The sequence below is a fragment of the Necator americanus genome, chromosome I, assembly GCF_031761385.1.
Source record: "Necator americanus strain Aroian chromosome I, whole genome shotgun sequence".
NCBI classification, from domain to species: domain Eukaryota; kingdom Metazoa; phylum Nematoda; class Chromadorea; order Rhabditida; family Ancylostomatidae; genus Necator; species Necator americanus.
This window is the reverse complement of record NC_087371.1, coordinates 29,187,531-29,205,955: the sequence shown is the minus strand read 5'-3', so window position 1 is coordinate 29,205,955 and position 18,425 is coordinate 29,187,531. Positions and strand designations below refer to the sequence as shown.

At 45.7% G+C, this 18,425-nt stretch overlaps 7 protein-coding genes across 14 annotated transcripts; 4 read left to right on the top strand and 3 right to left on the bottom strand.

Annotated features, from left to right (window-relative positions):
- Window positions 1-3,185: 3,185 nt before the first annotated feature.
- On the bottom strand, window positions 3,186-6,780 carry RB195_007197 (uncharacterized protein; the record flags this gene model as incomplete). Of its 3 annotated transcripts, XM_064180704.1 has the most annotated exons (6): window positions 3,186-3,736; window positions 3,798-4,893; window positions 4,995-5,363; window positions 5,441-5,620; window positions 5,842-5,959; window positions 6,668-6,780. In XM_064180704.1, the coding sequence occupies 6 exons, from the start codon at window positions 6,778-6,780 to the stop codon at window positions 3,186-3,188; spliced, it is 2,427 nt and encodes an 808-aa protein (XP_064037554.1). The 3 variants fall into 3 exon arrangements, with proteins under 3 accessions (XP_064037554.1, XP_064037555.1, XP_064037556.1); XM_064180705.1 differs by lacking the exon at window positions 6,668-6,780 and having other exon boundaries at window positions 5,441-5,713; window positions 5,842-5,910; XM_064180706.1 differs by lacking the exons at window positions 4,995-5,363; window positions 5,441-5,620; window positions 5,842-5,959; window positions 6,668-6,780 and having other exon boundaries at window positions 3,798-4,290.
- Window positions 6,781-7,036: 256 nt separating this feature from the next.
- RB195_007196 (uncharacterized protein) lies at window positions 7,037-8,127 on the top strand (the record flags this gene model as incomplete). 2 transcript variants are annotated; one of them, XM_064180703.1, is made up of 2 exons in its annotated part: window positions 7,037-7,081; window positions 7,327-8,127. In XM_064180703.1, the coding sequence occupies 2 exons, from the start codon at window positions 7,037-7,039 to the stop codon at window positions 8,125-8,127; spliced, it is 846 nt and encodes a 281-aa protein (XP_064037552.1). The 2 variants fall into 2 exon arrangements, with proteins under 2 accessions (XP_064037552.1, XP_064037553.1); XM_064180702.1 differs by lacking the exon at window positions 7,037-7,081 and having other exon boundaries at window positions 7,627-8,127.
- Window positions 8,128-8,230: 103 nt separating this feature from the next.
- On the top strand, window positions 8,231-10,194 carry RB195_007195 (uncharacterized protein; the record flags this gene model as incomplete). 4 transcript variants are annotated; one of them, XM_064180700.1, is made up of 5 exons in its annotated part: window positions 8,231-8,297; window positions 8,409-8,748; window positions 8,831-9,330; window positions 9,395-9,711; window positions 9,760-10,194. In XM_064180700.1, 5 exons carry the CDS (start codon window positions 8,231-8,233, stop codon window positions 10,192-10,194), a joined length of 1,659 nt encoding a protein of 552 aa, XP_064037548.1. The 4 variants fall into 4 exon arrangements, with proteins under 4 accessions (XP_064037548.1, XP_064037550.1, XP_064037551.1 ...); XM_064180699.1 differs by lacking the exon at window positions 9,760-10,194 and having other exon boundaries at window positions 9,395-9,759; XM_064180701.1 differs by lacking the exons at window positions 8,831-9,330; window positions 9,395-9,711; window positions 9,760-10,194 and having other exon boundaries at window positions 8,427-8,773.
- Window positions 10,195-13,210: 3,016 nt separating this feature from the next.
- On the bottom strand, window positions 13,211-14,140 carry RB195_007194 (uncharacterized protein; the record flags this gene model as incomplete). The annotated part of the gene is made up of 1 exon (XM_064180697.1): window positions 13,211-14,140. The coding sequence occupies one exon, from the start codon at window positions 14,138-14,140 to the stop codon at window positions 13,211-13,213; it is 930 nt and encodes a 309-aa protein (XP_064037547.1).
- A 736-nt stretch (window positions 14,141-14,876) lies between these two features.
- Window positions 14,877-15,476, bottom strand: RB195_007193 (uncharacterized protein; the record flags this gene model as incomplete). The annotated part of the gene is made up of 1 exon (XM_064180696.1): window positions 14,877-15,476. One exon carries the CDS (start codon window positions 15,474-15,476, stop codon window positions 14,877-14,879), a length of 600 nt encoding a protein of 199 aa, XP_064037546.1.
- A 201-nt stretch (window positions 15,477-15,677) lies between these two features.
- On the top strand, window positions 15,678-17,363 carry RB195_007192 (uncharacterized protein; the record flags this gene model as incomplete). 2 transcript variants are annotated; one of them, XM_064180695.1, is made up of 5 exons in its annotated part: window positions 15,678-15,688; window positions 15,767-15,847; window positions 16,773-16,901; window positions 17,010-17,144; window positions 17,201-17,363. In XM_064180695.1, 5 exons carry the CDS (start codon window positions 15,678-15,680, stop codon window positions 17,361-17,363), a joined length of 519 nt encoding a protein of 172 aa, XP_064037545.1. The 2 variants fall into 2 exon arrangements, with proteins under 2 accessions (XP_064037545.1, XP_013300844.2); XM_013445390.2 differs by lacking the exon at window positions 15,678-15,688 and having other exon boundaries at window positions 15,828-15,847.
- Window positions 17,364-18,104: 741 nt separating this feature from the next.
- Window positions 18,105-18,425, top strand: RB195_007191 (uncharacterized protein; the record flags this gene model as incomplete). Its single annotated transcript, XM_064180694.1, has 1 exon — window positions 18,105-18,425. One exon carries the CDS (start codon window positions 18,105-18,107, stop codon window positions 18,423-18,425), a length of 321 nt encoding a protein of 106 aa, XP_064037544.1.

Sequence of the window (18,425 nt, the reverse complement as noted above, 5' to 3'; positions counted from 1 at the left end):
AGTCCGAAATCACAGCACGCAGAACGCTAGAGGCCTTTTGGATAACCGCCAAAAGTCCAAAAATGAACGAGAAGGATGAGTGCATTGCGATCACAAACGAGTTATCCCCGTATCAAGACCTATGCGGGTTTTGATCAACGGGGCGGGCCGTGAGGTCCCTATATAAAACCCTTGTGACACGTAGTTGTGGTACGTGGTGGTCTGCTGAGTTAACAAGTCTAGCTAATGAGGTAAGTACTAGCCTATGTGTTGCTGTTTGAGTTTGCTTACCGTTTGGGTGCTTTCTGTAGGGTGATGAGGCGTTTGAGGGGATAGGTCACTAATGGCTTTGAGTTTTCCAGGCTCTGACGAAGGCGATATCGCCGAAACGTTAGCCGCTGTTTAATAAAGATCGATACCAATCTTGGCTACAGCTCAAGGAAATCAGTTAAAACTACGTTTCAACATGCCGAGATTCAAAGACAGTCGAACATGGGCAATACTCAGTAACATGAGAGCATCAACATTTTGTTTTGATAATGCACAGTGTGTAGATGATGTAATAGTGCAACCACACAGGTTCAACAGCCCGTTGAGGCAAATTTTTGCGAAAGAGATAGTTATTCGAAATTACTCACAAACGTTCAAGATTTCAGCAATTTAAACACGGATTAAGTACAATTTAATTCTAATTCAATCAAAAATGCTCAGATTCTGTGCAGATTGTTAGGTTTGGAAGATCACAAAAAACTTCGTGATAAGAGCAACTCGAGAAGTACTTCAGGTACCATTTCATAGATGAAAGTTTGTCTTACAGAATGATCTTACCGCTTTTTTTGGAACCTCCTAGGTCATTTTTTTGAAATTCAGATTGAAACGAGTTTAAATTTTCCGGCCTTTTTGGATTTTTCCCATCTAAATTGTGAGAGGACCAGATGGTCCGGAAAGGGAAATTCTGCATGTGGGGATTTCCTTAGCCCTTCTATCCGAATATATAAGTAATTTTTCAGAACGTTTTCTTCCTGGAGTGGGGGATCCTGCTGAACTCTCTGAACTATTATTGCTTGAGCGCCGAAAAGTGTATAATCTTGAATATGATATCTAGGGTTGACTTAATGCAAAGCAAATCCTCTTTCAGTATGTTGTAGCACGTATGTTACAATATGAGGATTTTCCCCATCAGATGCTCTATCACGACACCTCTACGGCTTCACCGTTTCTCAAAGTTTTGCCAGGAAAATGCCTTTTTTCTCATCTTTTCTGTCAAAAACTTGGGAAAATTCGAACTTAATCCTAGAAAAACTAGAAGGCTGCAGAACTAAAACTAAAAACTAACTAAAAAACTAGAAGGTATGAATATATTGTTAAGTGAAATTTCATCTGTGAAATGCTATCCAAATTATTTCTTAGGGTTCTTTTGTCACGATATTATTTGCGATCCTTCAAACTTAACTATGCACACAGAATTTGGCCTTTTTGACCATTAAATTCTATCAAATCCATTTAAAACTACTGAAAACTGTGTATCTTTTAACTCTACATCGTCTAGAAGTCGATCCAAGTTTTTATCTCGTTCGCAAAAAATTTGGCGCGGTGTCGAACCTGTGCTGTTCCATTATTGCGTTGTCAGAGCAAAATGTTGGTTTTTTTCGTTCTTTCTCTTCTACTTTCGTCTGTAATTCGACCTAAGCATTTTACTCCTTACTTTATTGTCGAATTATGCGCATCAATCAATATATAGAGATATTTAATATAATCCATGTACGACTTTCGATAAAACTTGGCATGTTGATGTTTGAAGGCATCACCCCACGAATCTGGGGTGGTACGGATTTCCAGTGGCCTATTCGTATAGATTCGGTCGTAGATTACTGAGAGGAGGGTGATTCCGTTCATTTCTTCCTAATTGCCGTAGAAAACAGCCCGGAAGATACGGCTTCGAGCGTTCCGGCGCACTATTTTCCACAACGAGTTCGATTGGAGCACGTCAACCTTGTGACGCGCCGCATCCGTTTTTTACGGCAATTAGGAAGAAATGGACGGAATCTCTCCGCTTTCCGTAATCTACTGTCTCGTGTAAGAACACTCCTCCTGAAATCCGTACTACCTCAGATTCGTGGGGTGATGCCTTTGAACAATTGATTTCTTTAATTGAGCCAGACACGAGGTTGTTGTTATCCTTTATTCGTGGCTAACGTTTCGCCAATATCGCCTTCTTCAGAATCTGAAAGGGTATAATAGAACGTGATTAATAAAATCAAACGCCTCATCCGCCCAACAAAGAACTTCCTGCGTTTACTCTTTGGTCTCATAACTACCTGTAGAAGAGGAAATTGTACCTTAGGATCAACTGACTATCCTGCCACTGCTAGATACCTTTTGTGAGGTGACTAGCGCAATCAAATATCAAGCTTAAATAGGGCGCGAGTTCCCATGTAATCCAGAGGTATTCCTCTTTGCAATCCATCCGTGGGCCTCTGGAGAATCCAAAAAGCCTCCAGAGCCTAGCGCGCCAATACTAGGTTCGCGCGCCGAAATCGTGAACTTAACTTCAAAATCTTCTCTGTAATGAAGCTGCACCCCAAAGCCACCTGATGCAGTGGAGTCACATGATTTCCTTTTGCCGTCTACGTCTTCTTTGATTCGAACACATAGTGGTCTAGCTGTTTCTCCTATGTATTCGTCACCACACTGCACACAGGAAATCATATAAACAACACATGAACTCATGCAATCACTGTCATTGTTATGCGGACGAATTTTGCACTAGGAAGGAGGTCCATGATGGCAAAAGATTCTTCAAGATTAGCTTTCCTCGGACACCGCCGGACGGGAACGCTAACCTCATCGGAAAGAACAACAGGCAATTGGTGGACATCCAAACGCGTCTTCTTCGAACATGTCTACGTGCTAAACAAGACGAATTATACGCCAATATCAAGAAATGTTTTTCGAAAGAACTCACATGTTTACAACTTTTGGATGAACGCCTTTGGAGGAGATTAGTGGGTAGTGGGTCGGACGATTTTGATATGTGATTCTATCCGGTCTAAGGTTTAGTCTAATTTACAGAAAAAGCTCGACAGTTTGCTTAGTAGGTCGCGTACTGATAGAGCACAAGAGCGTCAAAAAACAATCCGCTCTGACCTTAGCGATCGCGAAACTACTGACTTACTGACTTACTTGACTTAATCGGCGAGCTGATGTCATCGCCTGACGCGATTACCCGCATCTTCACCGAGGTGTGCCGCCCTTGAACACAGCTGTGCCCAACTTTCTCGATCTTCTGCGAGAGCTTGCACAGAATCAATCCATTCGTCGCTATTCCATATTCTGCGAAACCTTACGTCTTGCCTGAACTGCCTATCCACGCCAAGTGTCCTCAGGTCCTCTTTCACCGCCTCAGTCCAGAACTTCCGTTTTCGGCCAGGTGGCTTCTTCCAGCTCGAACCCGACGAACTCCTCAGACCTCGTTGAACAAGGCGATCTGCCGGTCTCCTTAATATATGACCAAAGAAGCAAAGACGATTTACTTTAGCCACTTTCGATGGCGGTGCAAGATGTTGATGTTTTCCACGTGTGATCCGCCGGTATAACACATCAATTTCTGCGTAAAGATCTTCATTGTGACATACCCTAGGCCAAAAGTAGCCAAGTAGCCGTCTAAGCAGCTTTCGTTCCGTGCAGTCAAGCCTCTCCATAACCGTTGATGGTGCTGCCCAAGTCTCCGATCCGTACATCATGATGGGGCGAATTGCTGATAGGTAGACTCGCAGCTTGACTTCGTTGGTGATGGGGGGGGGGGGTCGACCACAGACATTTCGTTAAGGAGTTAAATGCAGAAGTGGCCTTAGCGCATCTTTGCTGAACATCTCTCTCGTAGCTGCCATTGTTCTTCAGCGTACGGCCTAGGTAACAGAACTCATCGACAAGTTCTTTCGGTTGTCCGTCCACCACGATTCCCGTTCGTGGTCTCGAAGAGATCCACATCTGCTTGCATTTATCAGAGCATAGGCGTAGTCCATAGGCTGCAGCCAGCTTCGATACAAGGTTGACAACATGTTGAAGTTTCGTACTGCTTTCCGCGAATATAACAACATCGTCGGAGTACTCGAGGTCAGTCAAGGGGCACCCAGATGGTGCTAAGAAAATGTCGGCAGGACACTGCTCGACTGTTTTTCGCATAATGTCGTCGATTGCGAAATTGAACAGGAAACCTGCCACTGCCCCTTGTCTTACTCCAGTTACCACTTCAAACGATGTTGTACATCCGGCTGGTGTTCGAACTGCAGCAGTTGTTCGTTGATTCATGTCATCAAGCAAGCGAACGAACTTTCCTGGTACTCCGTCGGCGCTCAGCGCGTTGAGAAGACGGCCTCGGTGAGGAGAGTCGAACGTGGCTTCAAAGTCCAGAAACGCTAGTTGCATTGGCTTCGAATACCGCTGCCAGATTTCGATCACTCTCCTGACGATGAACACCTGGTCAATCGTAGATCGGCCAGGACGAAAGCCAGCTTGCTCGTCGCGATGTTCTTCGCGATGTTTAATGAGTCGGTCCAGGATAATGCGCTCCAATACCTTGTACATAACACGCAGCAAAGAGATTCCTCGATAATTGCTGGGGTCCGTGACGGATAACTTCTTGTGGAGGGGAATTATGATAGCGTGTCTCCACGAATCAGGTATCCTTTCGTCTATCCATATTGAACGGATGATCTTTGTAATCTCACGAATCCCAGACAGAGGAAGATATTTTAGCATTTCTGCGCTAATCCCGTCGTCTCCGCCAGGTTTTCCATTCTTCATTTTTTGAATGCAGACCAGGACCTCCGACACGGTCGGTGGCTCCTCGTTAACCGCGTATGTCGGTCTATGAACGTGTTCAAGTTTAGGGGCTGACGGTGCTAGCCGGTTCTGCAAGGTCTTGAAGTGTTCCTTCCAAATTGGAAGGGTTGCAGCTTCCTTCTAGGACGCTTTTCCTGGTTGAAGTCACCAGCGCTGCGCGCGACACATACAGAATTGTATGTGGATTTTGTTTCCGCAGATGCAAAGGCAAACTTCTTCCGCGGCAATAGAACCGGGAGCGTTTCCCTCGCAGCGTCCTGGATGCACTTTGTGAAGGAATCCGCATCGCTAAGCTTCTTCCTGGTCCGTACTCCAACATGAATAGACACACGTTGGCGGAATTTTCTTCTGCATTCATCGTCTTTCAGACCTGCCATGTCGATTTCCAGTTGAAGAGGAACTCCTTGGTTTCTCTTGTGGAACCGTATCTTGAAGCTGAGAAGAACTGGACGGTGGTCAGAGTCGAACGCGACGTCCCAAACAGCCCCAGATTTTCGGATATCTGACTGAGGAATGTTCCTCGCCAGAACGTAGTCGAGCTGAAGTTTAAGAGTCCTCATCTTCGCTGGCGCTGCTCTTCAGGCGTTAAAAGGGTTGACCCCTGCCACGTGAGCACCTGGCGTCGATGATTCCTCTTAAACGTGGAAGCGATGATGTGGCCTGTCTGTTCGCACAAGTCGACCAGACGGTCACCGTTCTCCGACGTGCACTCCGCTGCATAGCACCATTTTCCTAGCACATCGGATTGCTGTTCGAGTCCCATCTTCGCATTTGCGTCGATTCCGACAATGACCACCTGCTGGCTTGCTATTTTAGACATCAACGCATTGAGTTCATCATAGAAGGCGTCCTTACTGTTGTCCTCAGCGGTTTCCGTAGGTGCGGAGCACTTACGATCCAGAGTTTACGTCCTCCGCGATCCCGCACTCGTAAAAAGGCGCATCTAGACGACGTTGAGCCAAATTCCTCCACCAGGTTCTTGTAATCGTTCCTCACAGCTATCGTGCAGCCACCTACTTTGTTCTCATCAGCATCGCCACAGTATGTGGTGTAATTTTCGATGCTGATTACGGGCGGATCTCTCATGCATGTTTCCTGCAGTGCAGCAAAAGGCACACAGAGATATCGCAGAAGTCTGGATAGAGCGGCTTGTTGGAGTTCACTCGATAGTGTTCGGCAGTTCGACTGTCAACTCTCGAGTTACCGTACTTGGAGGCATTTCTATATCAAAGAACATGCATTGAGCGCTAGAATTAGGACCCAGTTTCTTACGATCTCAACCTATTTCTACCGCGGTTCTGAGCAAAATCACCTGCAATTTACAAGAACTTAAAGATTGTCTCCGTTAAGAAGCAAAATCGAGTACCACTGAGACTGCCGAGCAGCAGTATAAAGCGCTTCCACCTATACCCTTCCCACGCACTTTCGTTAGTCAACAGGAACCTAACGCCGTGACAGATATTAATTTTTGTCTTTTTGCAGATGAACTATTCAACGTTACAGATTGAGAAAGTGTCACCCAAAGACTACACACGAACAGCGCTTATGCTTTAGGGAAGTTCTTGATCTTGTTATGTGTCTGAAACTATCAGGCTATCTACTAGTGGGAGTTTGTACTCAATCCTCGTCATCTAGACGAAGCCTGCACATTATGTCATCTCCAAGACAGCTCTTTCTATCGCTCTTCCACTGTCGAAGACTTTCTAGCGCCAAACCGCAGACTCAATAGAGTATGGATGAGATCCAGTAAGTCAACACATTTACCCACACGACCTCCACTGCAGTCCGGCTTAAAACAGAGTTACCTGTATGTCCTGTCTTCTACCTTCTAATAAAAACTCACAAGCTGAACTCTGACAGTGAGCTTGCCTCTGAAGATCCTTCAACGTTCAAGATAAGACCTATCATAAACTGCGTAGGAGGCCTTACAGGCATGATTGCTTGATTCTTAAACATAGTGTTGGTGCAACTGCTGAAACCAGCCCACCTTACAAACCCCCATATGTTTTTGGACCAACTAAAGAACACGCATTTTGATAACACATGTATCGGAGTCTTTCGATGTTGCTGTATTTACACGAACGTCTCCAACGACTCGGCCATACAGGGAGTTTTTGAACTTTTAACTTTAACACCGGAGCTCATTAGACCTGCTGCAAATCCTACCTCACGCCTCAAAGCGGCGCAGCGGTGGCCCTGGCCATCGGCAGCTATGGTGGCGAGACTTCGTCTCGGCAGGTTCAACCATGCCACAAAGGTGTCCGGCTAGTAGCCCGGTCCTTGGGTCAAGGCTACAGGCTAGCTAAGTGAGAAGGTAGTACCACGATTCCGGTGCCAGGCTGGTAGCTTGCTAGTGCGACAAGCCGACCGAGGACAACATCCCCGTCGCGCCATGTTACTAATGTCTACTATGTGTTCTTCAGAAGCTAGGGCGTACCCCATAAGCGACGCGCATTGTCGTCGCCCGGAAAATGTGGCAAATATGCGGGGGCTACCGGCTAGAGGACGGAGCCGGCCAAGAAGCTAGTCGGCCATCGCCAGCATCAGCCAGTGCGCTTGGCAACATTTAACCTTGGAACGCTTACTGGACAAAGTCGTGAACTGGCAGATAGTCTCAGAAAACGCCGTATTGACATATGTTGTGTACAAGAGACTCGCTGGAAAGGCTCCAAATCAAGAAAACTAGGCGATGGCTACAAGCTCATATACCACGGCACATCAAATCGCAAGGGCATTGGTATCATATTGAAAGAGTCGTTTAGAGACAGCGTCACAGCAGCGGATCGACTATCGGATCGCCTGATGGCTGTAAAAGTAGACACAGGAGAAGTGGAATTACGAGTCGCCTCTGCGTATGCGCCACAGGCGGGCTGTAGTGAAGAAGAGAAGGCAAGCTTTTGGGAGGATCTGGAGCAGTACGTCCAATCCCTGAAAGGCGAAGAAGTACTTCTAATTGGAGGAGACTTCAACGGACATGTCGGTTCTCGGAGAGACGGGTTCGAGAGTTGTCATGGTGGATACGGCTATGGAGCTCGTAACGGCAACGAATTGCGAATCCTGGAGTATGCTGTTGCAAGTGACTTGATCATTGCTAACACGCAGTATCGGAAAAGAAAATCGCATTTGATCACGTACACCAGCGGCGGTCGTGAAACACAAATAGATTTCTGGATGTTACCGACGAGATCGCCGACTTCTGCAGGATTCAAAAGTTATCCCTACAGACCATGTCGCTGCCCAACACCATCTGCTCGTTACGGACTTGAAAATCTCCCGTCCAAGGAAGAGACATCCAAGGACTGAAACACAGCGCATCAAATGGTGGAATCTGAAGGATCGAAAGGAGGTATTTTTCGCGTCCGTGGCTCCATCTACACTTCCCCACCCTACTCGTAGTGTGGAGGAAATGTGGTCGTCTACTTCCAGCGTTATACGCTTGACCGCGGAGAACACTCTGGAAAAGACGACTCTAGGTAAGCCCAAGGTACAAAAGGCTACGTGGTTTTGGAACGAGGAAGTTCAGGCGGCAATTCGTGAGAAGAAGTCCAAGTATAAGCTCTGGTGAAGGACGCGTTAGCCTGAAGATCGGGGTGCTTACCTAGCGGCGAAGAGGGAGGCTAAAAAGGCAGTCTTCAAGGCGAAGTCGGATGGCTACAAGGCTGTGTACGACATGCTTGATACTAGAGAAGGCGAGCGGGCAATGTATCGTTTAGTCAGAGCGCGTCATCGCTCAACGTTGGATATGGAGCACACCAAAATCGTTAAGGGAGCTGATGGAGCCGTTCTGCGCCGCTCTGGTCAGATCCTGGAGAGGTGGCGAGAGTACTACAATCACTTGTGTAACGAAGAGTTCTGTCATCCTCCCATCCCAACTGTACCCAGCGTCGAGGGTCCTGTTCTCCCAATTACTGCCAGCCATGCGAAGTCAGTGCTGCCCTTGCAAAAATGAAGTCGAACAAGGCAACCGGTCCTGATGACATACCTGCTGATGTCTGGAAGCTGTTAGGAGATCGAGGGTCCGTGTGGCAACACTATTTAACAAGATCGTTGCAAAAGGACGGACTCCAGACGTTTGGCAAACTTCCGTGACCGTACCTGTCTGGAAATGGAAAGAAGACATTGCTGACTGCACCTCGTACAGGCCTATACGACTGCTGTGCCATACGATGAAGGTTTTTGAGCGTGTCCTGGAAGCTCGTCTGTGGAAAATTGTTAGCGTTTCACTCAACCAGTGCGGCTTTGTAAAGGACTGCAGCACTATAGATGCTATCCATGCTGTCCGAATCCTCCTGGAAAAACATCGAGAGAAGAACCGCAGTGTGCATCTTACTTTTCTCGATCTCGAGAAAGCTTTCGACCGTGTCCCACATGAGCTGTTATGGATGTCCATGAGGTCGCATAGAGTACCAGAAGAATATGTGCCGTGGACGAAGCTGCTTTATGCGAAGCCTACCAGCGTTGTACGATGTGCTGCTGGAACAAGCAGGTCATTCCCTGTACAAGTAGGTGTTCATCCCTCTCACCCCTGCTGTTCATACTGTGCATGGACACGATAACGAAGGAAATCCAGAATCAGCATCCGTGGACTTTACTCTTTGCCGACGATGTCATGCTCACGTCGGATCTCGAGATGACCCTCAGAAACAAGTACAGTCTTGGAAAGATCAGCTGCGGCAATATGGATTGCGCCTCAACACATCAAAAACTGAGTACATGGAGTGCGGACCAAGGACAGAGGATGGTTCAATTCGTGTCGATGGCACCGAATTAAACAAGGTGAACTGTTTCAAGTACCTTGGATCCAAAGTGACTTCCACAGGCGACATTGATCAAGAAGGTCGAGCACGTGTTAATGCGGCATGGATGAAATGGAAAATGGCAACAGGGGTACTGTGCGACAAGAAAGTCCCTGTTCGACTGAAGTCGAAGATCTAGAGGACGGTTGTGCCTCCTGTTACCCTTTACGGATGTGAGTGCTGGCCGACGAAGAAAGCCTTGGAAAGAGTGCTGCACGCTATGGAGATGCGGATGTTGAGGGGGACGATAGGTGTAACGCTGAAAGAGAAAGTATCCAACGACACTGTACGTTCCATTTTCGGCATCGTCCCAATAACTGAGAAGATGAAGGAGGCGCGACTGAGATGGTTAGGTCACGTCTTGTGGCGGGAGGAAGATTCTGTTGCCAAAACCGCTCTGAAGCTCGACGTTTCAGGAGTGAGGTCGCGTGGGAGGCCAAAGATTCGCTGGTTAGACCGTGTGAAGCTGGATATGATAGATGCACGTTTGTGTACGGCTGATGCAATGGATAGAACCAAATGGAAGACAAGAAGCAGAAAAGCGGACCCTGCAACAACGCGGGACAAACGCTAGGAAGAAGAAGACCGGAGCTCATTAGACCTGTATGGTTTTCCTGTGGAGGAGTTGATGGCTGTTCTCAGAGAATGTCTCAAATACACTGTCTTTAGATGGTCGAGCAACTATTTTGCGCAAATCAGGGGTCTTACCATGAGGCAACGGTTTGTGCCAACGCTCGCCATTGCTTTCGTGGCTAAAATTGAGATTGAGATGGACAACCGTTTCAAGGTACTAAATGAGCAGTCGAAGTATATAAAGTTCATTCGGGATAAACCTAAAGGAGAATGGTTGCCCTTCCTCAACGTCCAAGTGCATATTTCAAACAGAACGCAGAGAACCAAGTGGTGTCGCAAACCTAGTAATAAGAATATCATAGTTCACTTTCTTTCTGCTCATCCACACAAATTTAAAGGTCGGTAGTACGAAATATGTTTTTCATGTCTACCTCCATTTGCACAGAGACGAAAGACGAGAATCTATCGAGTTTGCTAGGAAAATTGCTGTCAATAACGGCTACACACCTATGCGTCCTATTAGAAAAAGAGCATTAACCGTTTGTGCCGTTTATTTCCGATGAGGTTAGCGTTCCCGTCCGGCGGTGTCTGAGGAAAGCTAATCTTGAAGAATCTTTTGCCATCATGGAGCTCCTTCCTAGTAACCTTAGACGGAGGCTCATTCGCAATCCGCCACATGATCTCATTTGCACTACACCGGAGTGCAAAATATGTCCGCATAACAACGAGGGCGATTGCATGAGTTCATGTGTTGTTTATATGATTTCCTGTGTGAAATGTGGTGACGAATACATAGGAGAAACAGCTAGACCACTATGTGTTCGAATCAAAGAAGACGTAGACGGCAAAAGGAAATCATGTGACTCCACTGCATCAGGTGGTCGTAGGGTGCGGCTTCATAACGGAGAGGATTTTGAAGTTAAGATCACGATTTCGGTGTGCGTACATAGTATTGCGGTGCGCGAGGCTCTGTAGGCTTTTTGGATCCTCCAGGGGCCGAACGATGAATCGCAAAGAGGAATGCCTCTGGATTACGCCGGAACTTGCGCCCTATTTAAGGCTGATATTTAATTGCGCTAGTCACCTCACAAAAGGTATCTAGCAGTGGCAGGATAGTCAGTTGATCCTGAGGTATGATTTTCTCCTTTACTGGTAGCTATGAGGCCGAACAGTAAACGTGGGACTTTCTTTGTTTTGCGGATAAGACGTTTGATTGGATTAATCACGCTCGATTTCAGGCTCTGAAGAAGGCGATATTGCCAAAACGTTAGCCACTAATAAAGGATAGTAACAATCATGTCCGGATCAGTTAAAGAAATCAATTAATATTTAATAGATTTCATAATGTGGAAATATTTCAACAACATGAACAAGTTTGCTTCTTCTAATACGTGGTGCTCTTTTGCTTCTATCAGCAAACGAATTCCACATTTATTAGTCGTTCCTCAGTTAATTTTTGACGTTGCGCTTTTGAAAGACAAGAAATTTCCAATATATTGAATTGGCAGCCACATAGAAGGGGAGAGGGGATTATATTTAGAGAGAGTCGTGTCCCATCATCACACTGACCCCGGCCCTACTCTCCGCACAGGACCTCTCTACACATTATTTCGATTCTTTAAACGTGCTTTTGCTCCGGAATCAGAGTAAACTCTACCCACCTCCAAACTTTGTCTCATAGATAGGTATTTTCGGCATGTTGATTATAGCTGGCATACCTGAGTACTTGTCCTATTCGTGACTACCACATGCAGAAGCCACAGTTGACAAGTCTTTACTACTTCTAAAGCAACCACTAAACATTTGTTTCAAATCGACGAAGTTATTGTATTCAGCGGACAATCGATTGTTTCACAATCTTGTCTGCGATGTATGCATGTCAAAGTGCTTCTGTACTAAGATCTTGTTGAAATCGGTGCATCGCTGAAATTTGTATTTGGAGCATACATACCCACGTATAATTTTACGTAGGTAGAATTCCCACTTCCCACACATGATTAGAAACATGGATCAGAGAAAAGGCAATGATAAAATTCGACCTAGTTCATTACAAATTTCAAATGGGACAAGTACATCTTAGTAAAAATAATGTCGTTCGCAGTCTGTGATCATCCTTGCTCGCTCGATTTTCATTAGGAAAACCTATTCCGAGGTGATGAAAGAATGCATGGATACGACAGCCAGAGCCGGTGCTCCCACTTCCTTCACTTTTGGACGGTTGGCGCAAGGACCCCTTCAACTTTTGGACGGTCAGCGAAGTGACTCTCATCACTCAAGGTGCACCCCATAAGCTGGACCTCTCCACCTGAGGAAGGTCCGGCTCCCCCTATCGCACCTATGAAACGATGTGTTTCTAATGAGGATAAAGTTGTCAAGCCATTTTGTGCAATTTATAATAATTCTCGAAGGTAACTCTTATGTTGTTGTTTCTCTCCACTTGTAATACTGTAATAAGATATACAGCATACAATTTCACGAACAACGAAGTCGAGAACTGGCTTCCACTTTATCTGACGAACCCGATCGATGTCCTAGTTTTGCTGCGTTGATAAGCTCCTAAAAGTGCGGGTGCCCACATTCCCCGTGTGCACCTCCTGTCAGCCTTATTGGACCCGTCTGGCGGATACTGTACCTCTACTCGAACCTAGTCTTAAAGGCATCGCCTCACGAATCTGAGGTGGTATGGATTTCAGGTGGAGTATTCTTATACGGGATAGTAGATTATGGAGAGGAGGTGATTCCGTCCATTTCTTTCTAATTGCCGTAAAAAACGGTTCGGAAGATGCGGCGCGTGCACAAGGCTGGCGCTCCAATCGCTTGTTGTAGAAAATAGTGCGCCGGAACGCTCGAAGCCGTATTTTCGGGGCCGTTTTTCATGGCACCTTTATCACCTTGATCACCTTGACTCCCGTTGATCTTCGAACTGGTCGAGCGGGCGCCAGTAATTCTTCCATTTGGCTCGATCGCGTGCCAGAGTAGCCCAGTGGTTCCTCCTTTCGCGTGGGACACGAAGAGCATCATATTTTTCTTTCAAGGACTTTGTGAAGAAATGTGACTATCGGGTCGGCGTCGGCCCACCTTATTTTACTTTCCTTGGCAAACGCGGCGGCGTCTCTAATCTTCGATCGCTGACGTAGGAGAGAACTTCGAATCCCGTCCCTCACTTGCGTGAAACGGGATACTCCTAGCATCACTCTCTCAACTGCGCGTCCAATGACGCTCACCGCGTTTTCTTCCTGCTTGCGAAATGCCCAGGTTTCCGAAGCAAAGGTCAAAGCAGGAAGTAGGATGGTGTTGAAGAGGTGAGCACGGAGCCGGGTGTTCCTGATCTTCTTCACTACACCCTCGATGCTCTTATACGCTCCCCAGGCCGCTCGTCTCCTCCTGCCCAGCTCGGGGGTCAGGTCTTTCATCATGTTCAATTCCCGACCTAGACAAACGTAGCTGGTGCATTCGGATATGTTCGTTCCGTTGAGCGTGAATGGGGCATCCGAGACCCATCTGTTGCGCATGAACATCGTCTTTTGGAGATTCAGCTGAAGACCGATGCATCCACATGTTTCGTCGAATTCGGTTAGCATTCGTTCCGCTTGGCTGATGCTAGGTGTTATCATTACGATGTCGTCAGCAAAGCGCAAATGGTGTAGTTGTCGACCATCAACCTTCACTCCCATGTCGTCCCATTCCAACTTTCGCATTGCGTTCTTGAGGGTGGCCGTGAATATTTTGGGTGAGATTGTATCACCTTGTCGGACCCCCCTCTTCACATCAATGATGATGCTCTTGTAGAATGGCGAAATTCCGGTCGTGAAGTTGCTGTACAACTCTCGAAGTACCTTTGTGTACTGAGTAAGGACACCTTGGTTGTCCAAGGCTTCTACGACCGCTTCCGTATCAACCAAATCAAAGACCTTCTTCAAGTCGATGAAGGTGAGACAGAGCGGCATCTTGTACTCGCGTGATACCTCGATGAGTTTCGAAATAGTGTGAATGTGATCAATCGTGCTGAATCCTTCTCAAAACCCTGCTTGCTCGCATGGCTGTCCTTCATCCAAGACTTTTTCAATCCTATTAAGGGTCACTCTTGTAATGCGCTTATAGATGGCGGACAGTAAGCAGATTGGGCGATAGTTGCCGATGTCATTAGGAACCTCCTTTTATACAACAGTCTGGATTCCATTGTTTAGGAACCTTGCATTCCGACAGATGGCGTGTAAAGAGCCTCGCCAGGGATGTTGATGAGTATTGGCGGAAGGTTCTTCAGGTGTTCTGGTCTTATTCTGTCGGGACCAGGTACCGTACGATTTCTTACCGACATGATAGCATGTTATATTTCGGATGGGAGAACCCCTGGAATGACATGTCCGTCTTCCCTTAGATGGTGAGGAGGGAAATGGACATGGCCGTCGAAGAGATCAGAGTAGAAGTCGTGGATGATTTTCTCCACCCCCCTTCTCGATGCAGTGGTTGTTCCCTTCGGGTTCGGGAGAGTAGTCATCTTCGTCTTGCGACTGGCGAAGTCTCGACTGGCATGGCGGATGCTTTTCACAGCCTCTGCAGCTTCAGCCAGCACTTCTGCCCTTCTCTCTTTAAGGTCTTCCTTTATCGCTTCTCTGCAAAGCCTTGCGAGCTCGGACGTGAGTTCTTGATTCCCTGCGGCTCGCACTGCTCCACGCTGGCGTATCAGCTCAAGAGTTTTAAAAGAGTTTTAAGAGACAGGCATCTCTTGGTGGTTTTAGAACTCTCAGCTTTCTTCGCGCAGTCGTGAAAGTGTTCAACGAGCCGGGCATATTCCTCCTCGATGTTGTTCATTGCGAAGTCTTCCCAAAAGCCGGCTAGAGTGGCAAAGAGATCCCAGTTGATGATAGTTCTGGGATTTCTCTCTCTGAACTTGGCGGCTTTCTCTGCTCTCCTTGTGAAGGAAAATCTTCGTCGGAGGAGGCAATGGTCCGATCCCGTATAGAACTTTGGTACAACAGCGACGTCTGTCAGGCAGAACCTTTTATTGACGATGATGTGGTCTATTTCATTATGGTACCCTCCACCGGGTGATTCCCACGTCCAGCGTAGAGAGGAGGGCTTCTGGAATTGCGAGTTCCCATGGATGGTCTTAGTCGTCATGATGAACTCGGAGAGCCTCTCCCCCTGGTCATTCCATTGTAGGCCGTGAATCGCGATGTGAAGTTCCTCAGGCGTTCTTTTTGGGCCAACTTCGGCGTTGAAATCGCCCATTATGACCTTGTAGAAGGCATGATCTTCTCGGTAGAACTTCTCCATGTCCATTTTCACGGCAATTAGGAATAAATAGACGGAAACACCCCCCTCTCCTTAACCTACGATCCCGTATACGAATACTCCTGAAATCCGTACCAACACAGATTCGTGGAGTGATGTCTTCAAATTTTGTTGTTAGATTAGTGCCTATGAAAGGATCACGATAGTAAGATAGGTTTTGGCTAGTTCACTCACTAGTCGTCGTCTATAATGAAACGTGGGTTTGATAGACCATATTCATGTTTTAATGTTATATTTGCGTATAAAGCTACTCAAAAGGCGTAACTACATTATTCTAGTACTGGCTGTAACTACACTTCCGTGTCAGGAGTCGTGGTAAATAGGCGAGGTCTCATACTGATGATAAGAGAGCACAGACGGTACGCGATTATGTTCTTAGACTTCTTCTTAAAATGTTCCCGTATTGCTTTCGTTTACGAGTTGTTTTGCCAATCGCAATAGTTTGGTTTCTATTTGTCTATTTTGTTAGATAGTTGATTGCAAGTGAGCCAACAGTGACTCGACCTTTTCTCTTGACACATACTTGAAGTCTATCTATCCTTAAAAACGAGTGCACTGCACTTAAATTTTGGTCTCTGCATTCGTTTAGGAAAGATTTCCCACTATCTTTATAATGACTGAAACCAAACCCGAGGCATTAGCTTCCTTGTTCTCCAACATCTCCTCAATTCTCCAGATTCTTCGCTCTATTCTTTCAAATTCCAAATCCAAGGGGCGGCATATCAATGAGAGCTGCAACCGAATTAGCAGTTTTTTTTTCTGGAGAAATGCGAATAAACAGTGAGAATTATTGTGAAATGTTTCGTTCGATTCAGCAGCAATGTTTATCATAGTAAATGACACATTTCTCTTCCCTTAATATTTTACAGTTGTTTAAGTTAGGTTAGGGAAAGCCTGTACAAGACAACGCCCCAGCACACAAGAGTGCGCATATAAGCCACAAATTGGAATCGTGGAATATTAACGTTGTTGACTGGGGTCTGACCATCATCTGCTTTGAACCCAACTCAATCGAGACGTAACATTTCGCAGATCATGGAACAGCTTCGAACGGATAGATTTCATGAGATATAGCTGAAAATCGAACTCGGGCGTGCTCATGGCCGATGCATCAAGACGAAGATGCGGATAGCTGCGTTAGGCTGTAACGTTTAAGTCAAATAAGTAGGCAGCTATGCCGAGCAGTACTGTGCGACTTTTTTAGATTTTGTTCCGCATCTGCAATTGTCATTTTTTTATGGTTCAGAAAGTTGCCAACCATCGAGATGGAAACATTTTTTATAGTACTCACCACGGATGGAAATTTCCTTCTGGTAAAGCTCATGTCAGGGAGCCAATATTTCAAGCTGCTAATAGGAAAGTCTTCGAAGAGACGGGTATTAATGCAGAGCCTAAAGCTGTCATTGCTGTAAGGTATGCACATCAATAATGCTTTGTTCGTAGTGTTCGCTTTTTTCGCTACTGTCAAAGCATTCTTTCATATTACGATCATACTTCTAAAACTAAATCATATTACAATAGGCACAAAGTTGCTACGTTCACTTCTGGCAACGGAACACTTTTCTTTTTCTGTCTAATGTACGCCAACGATGAACAAGTAAAAGAAATTCGTGAGAAGCCTCCTAAGGAGTTTTTCGATCTTTGGTGGTTCAGCAGGTAAACCAGGTGTGGTGTACGATTTTTTCCTGGATCTGGCTTCATGTCGTTTCAAGGGATGAGTTGCGGACCCTTAACCCATCTCAGTTTTTTCTACACCATCGTGAGGTTTTCGAAGTGTATGATCGCTGGTTGGAGTCGAACGGCGACAGCGATTTATATTACACCATGAACAACAAGTCACACATTTCCCACATGTGTTTATTTTCATCAGTGTAGTAATTTGAATTCGTTAGTCTTTCTCATCACATCTACCTTATATAACGTTACGGTTTGGTCTTTAGCTCTAAGTATTTATTCTTCTGAACTGTTTTTGTTCCACGTAACGAATTTCTACATGTTTGACCATCTTGTTTCATCTTTATGATCATGCAAAATCTGTGTGCTCGTTTAGGAGCTAAATAAAAATGTTTTTTGTGGGTATAGGAGATTTTTGATGTTCATTTGTTCTTTTCCATAGTAGTCAAAGAAGCGAAGAAAGGAACCAGAATATTTTGAGGAGCACTACATTTGCAAGGAATAAGCAGTTCACACACTCTGCCGGATAAACAGCTGTACAGTGCTGTCGATCAAACTTTTATTATATTATTGAACTTTATGGTTTTGTCAACCATTCACTGTAGACAAAAACTGGTATAGATAAACCAAAAGTAAAAAATTAGAGGTATTCAGTGTAGTATAGAAGGGTACCACGTAGAGCGGAACACTAAATTTAACTCATTGATGACAGTTCACGTTTTTGCGTGTCTGGCACGTAGGACAATCACGTTTTAGGACACCGTGCAATCGCGGCTAAACGTTAAGCCGCGTTGTCCCACTGTTACCACTTTTTTCCTGTCTATAAATTTTTGCCTTTTCACATTATTTATTTTGTATTTATTGCTAATCGCGTTGTTGTAGGACTTTTTTACCCTCATTCATTCTGCTTACATACAGTTAAGTGAGTTCTAGCAGCCAAAGATGGACGAATCTGGTTTAGACGGCTTGGAGAATAGTTTTAAAAGACTACTCGATGAATCTGATGAAGAAACTACAGAGAATCTTTCTATCTTCAATGATGCGTTAGTGCTGCTTGCGGATAAGGAGTCTGATTCGAGAAGTAATGAGAGATTGTCATTGTCAGATAGTGAGAGGAAACAGACGAATGGTAAAGCGACGCAGAAACTCATGGTGACTGGAAATTTTCTCAACAGTTTGGTCTACATGATCAGTCACGTCGTAGCTGTCACAAACCAATCAATTTCTACGAAATATATTTGGAAAAGGAAATATTGTCAGTGA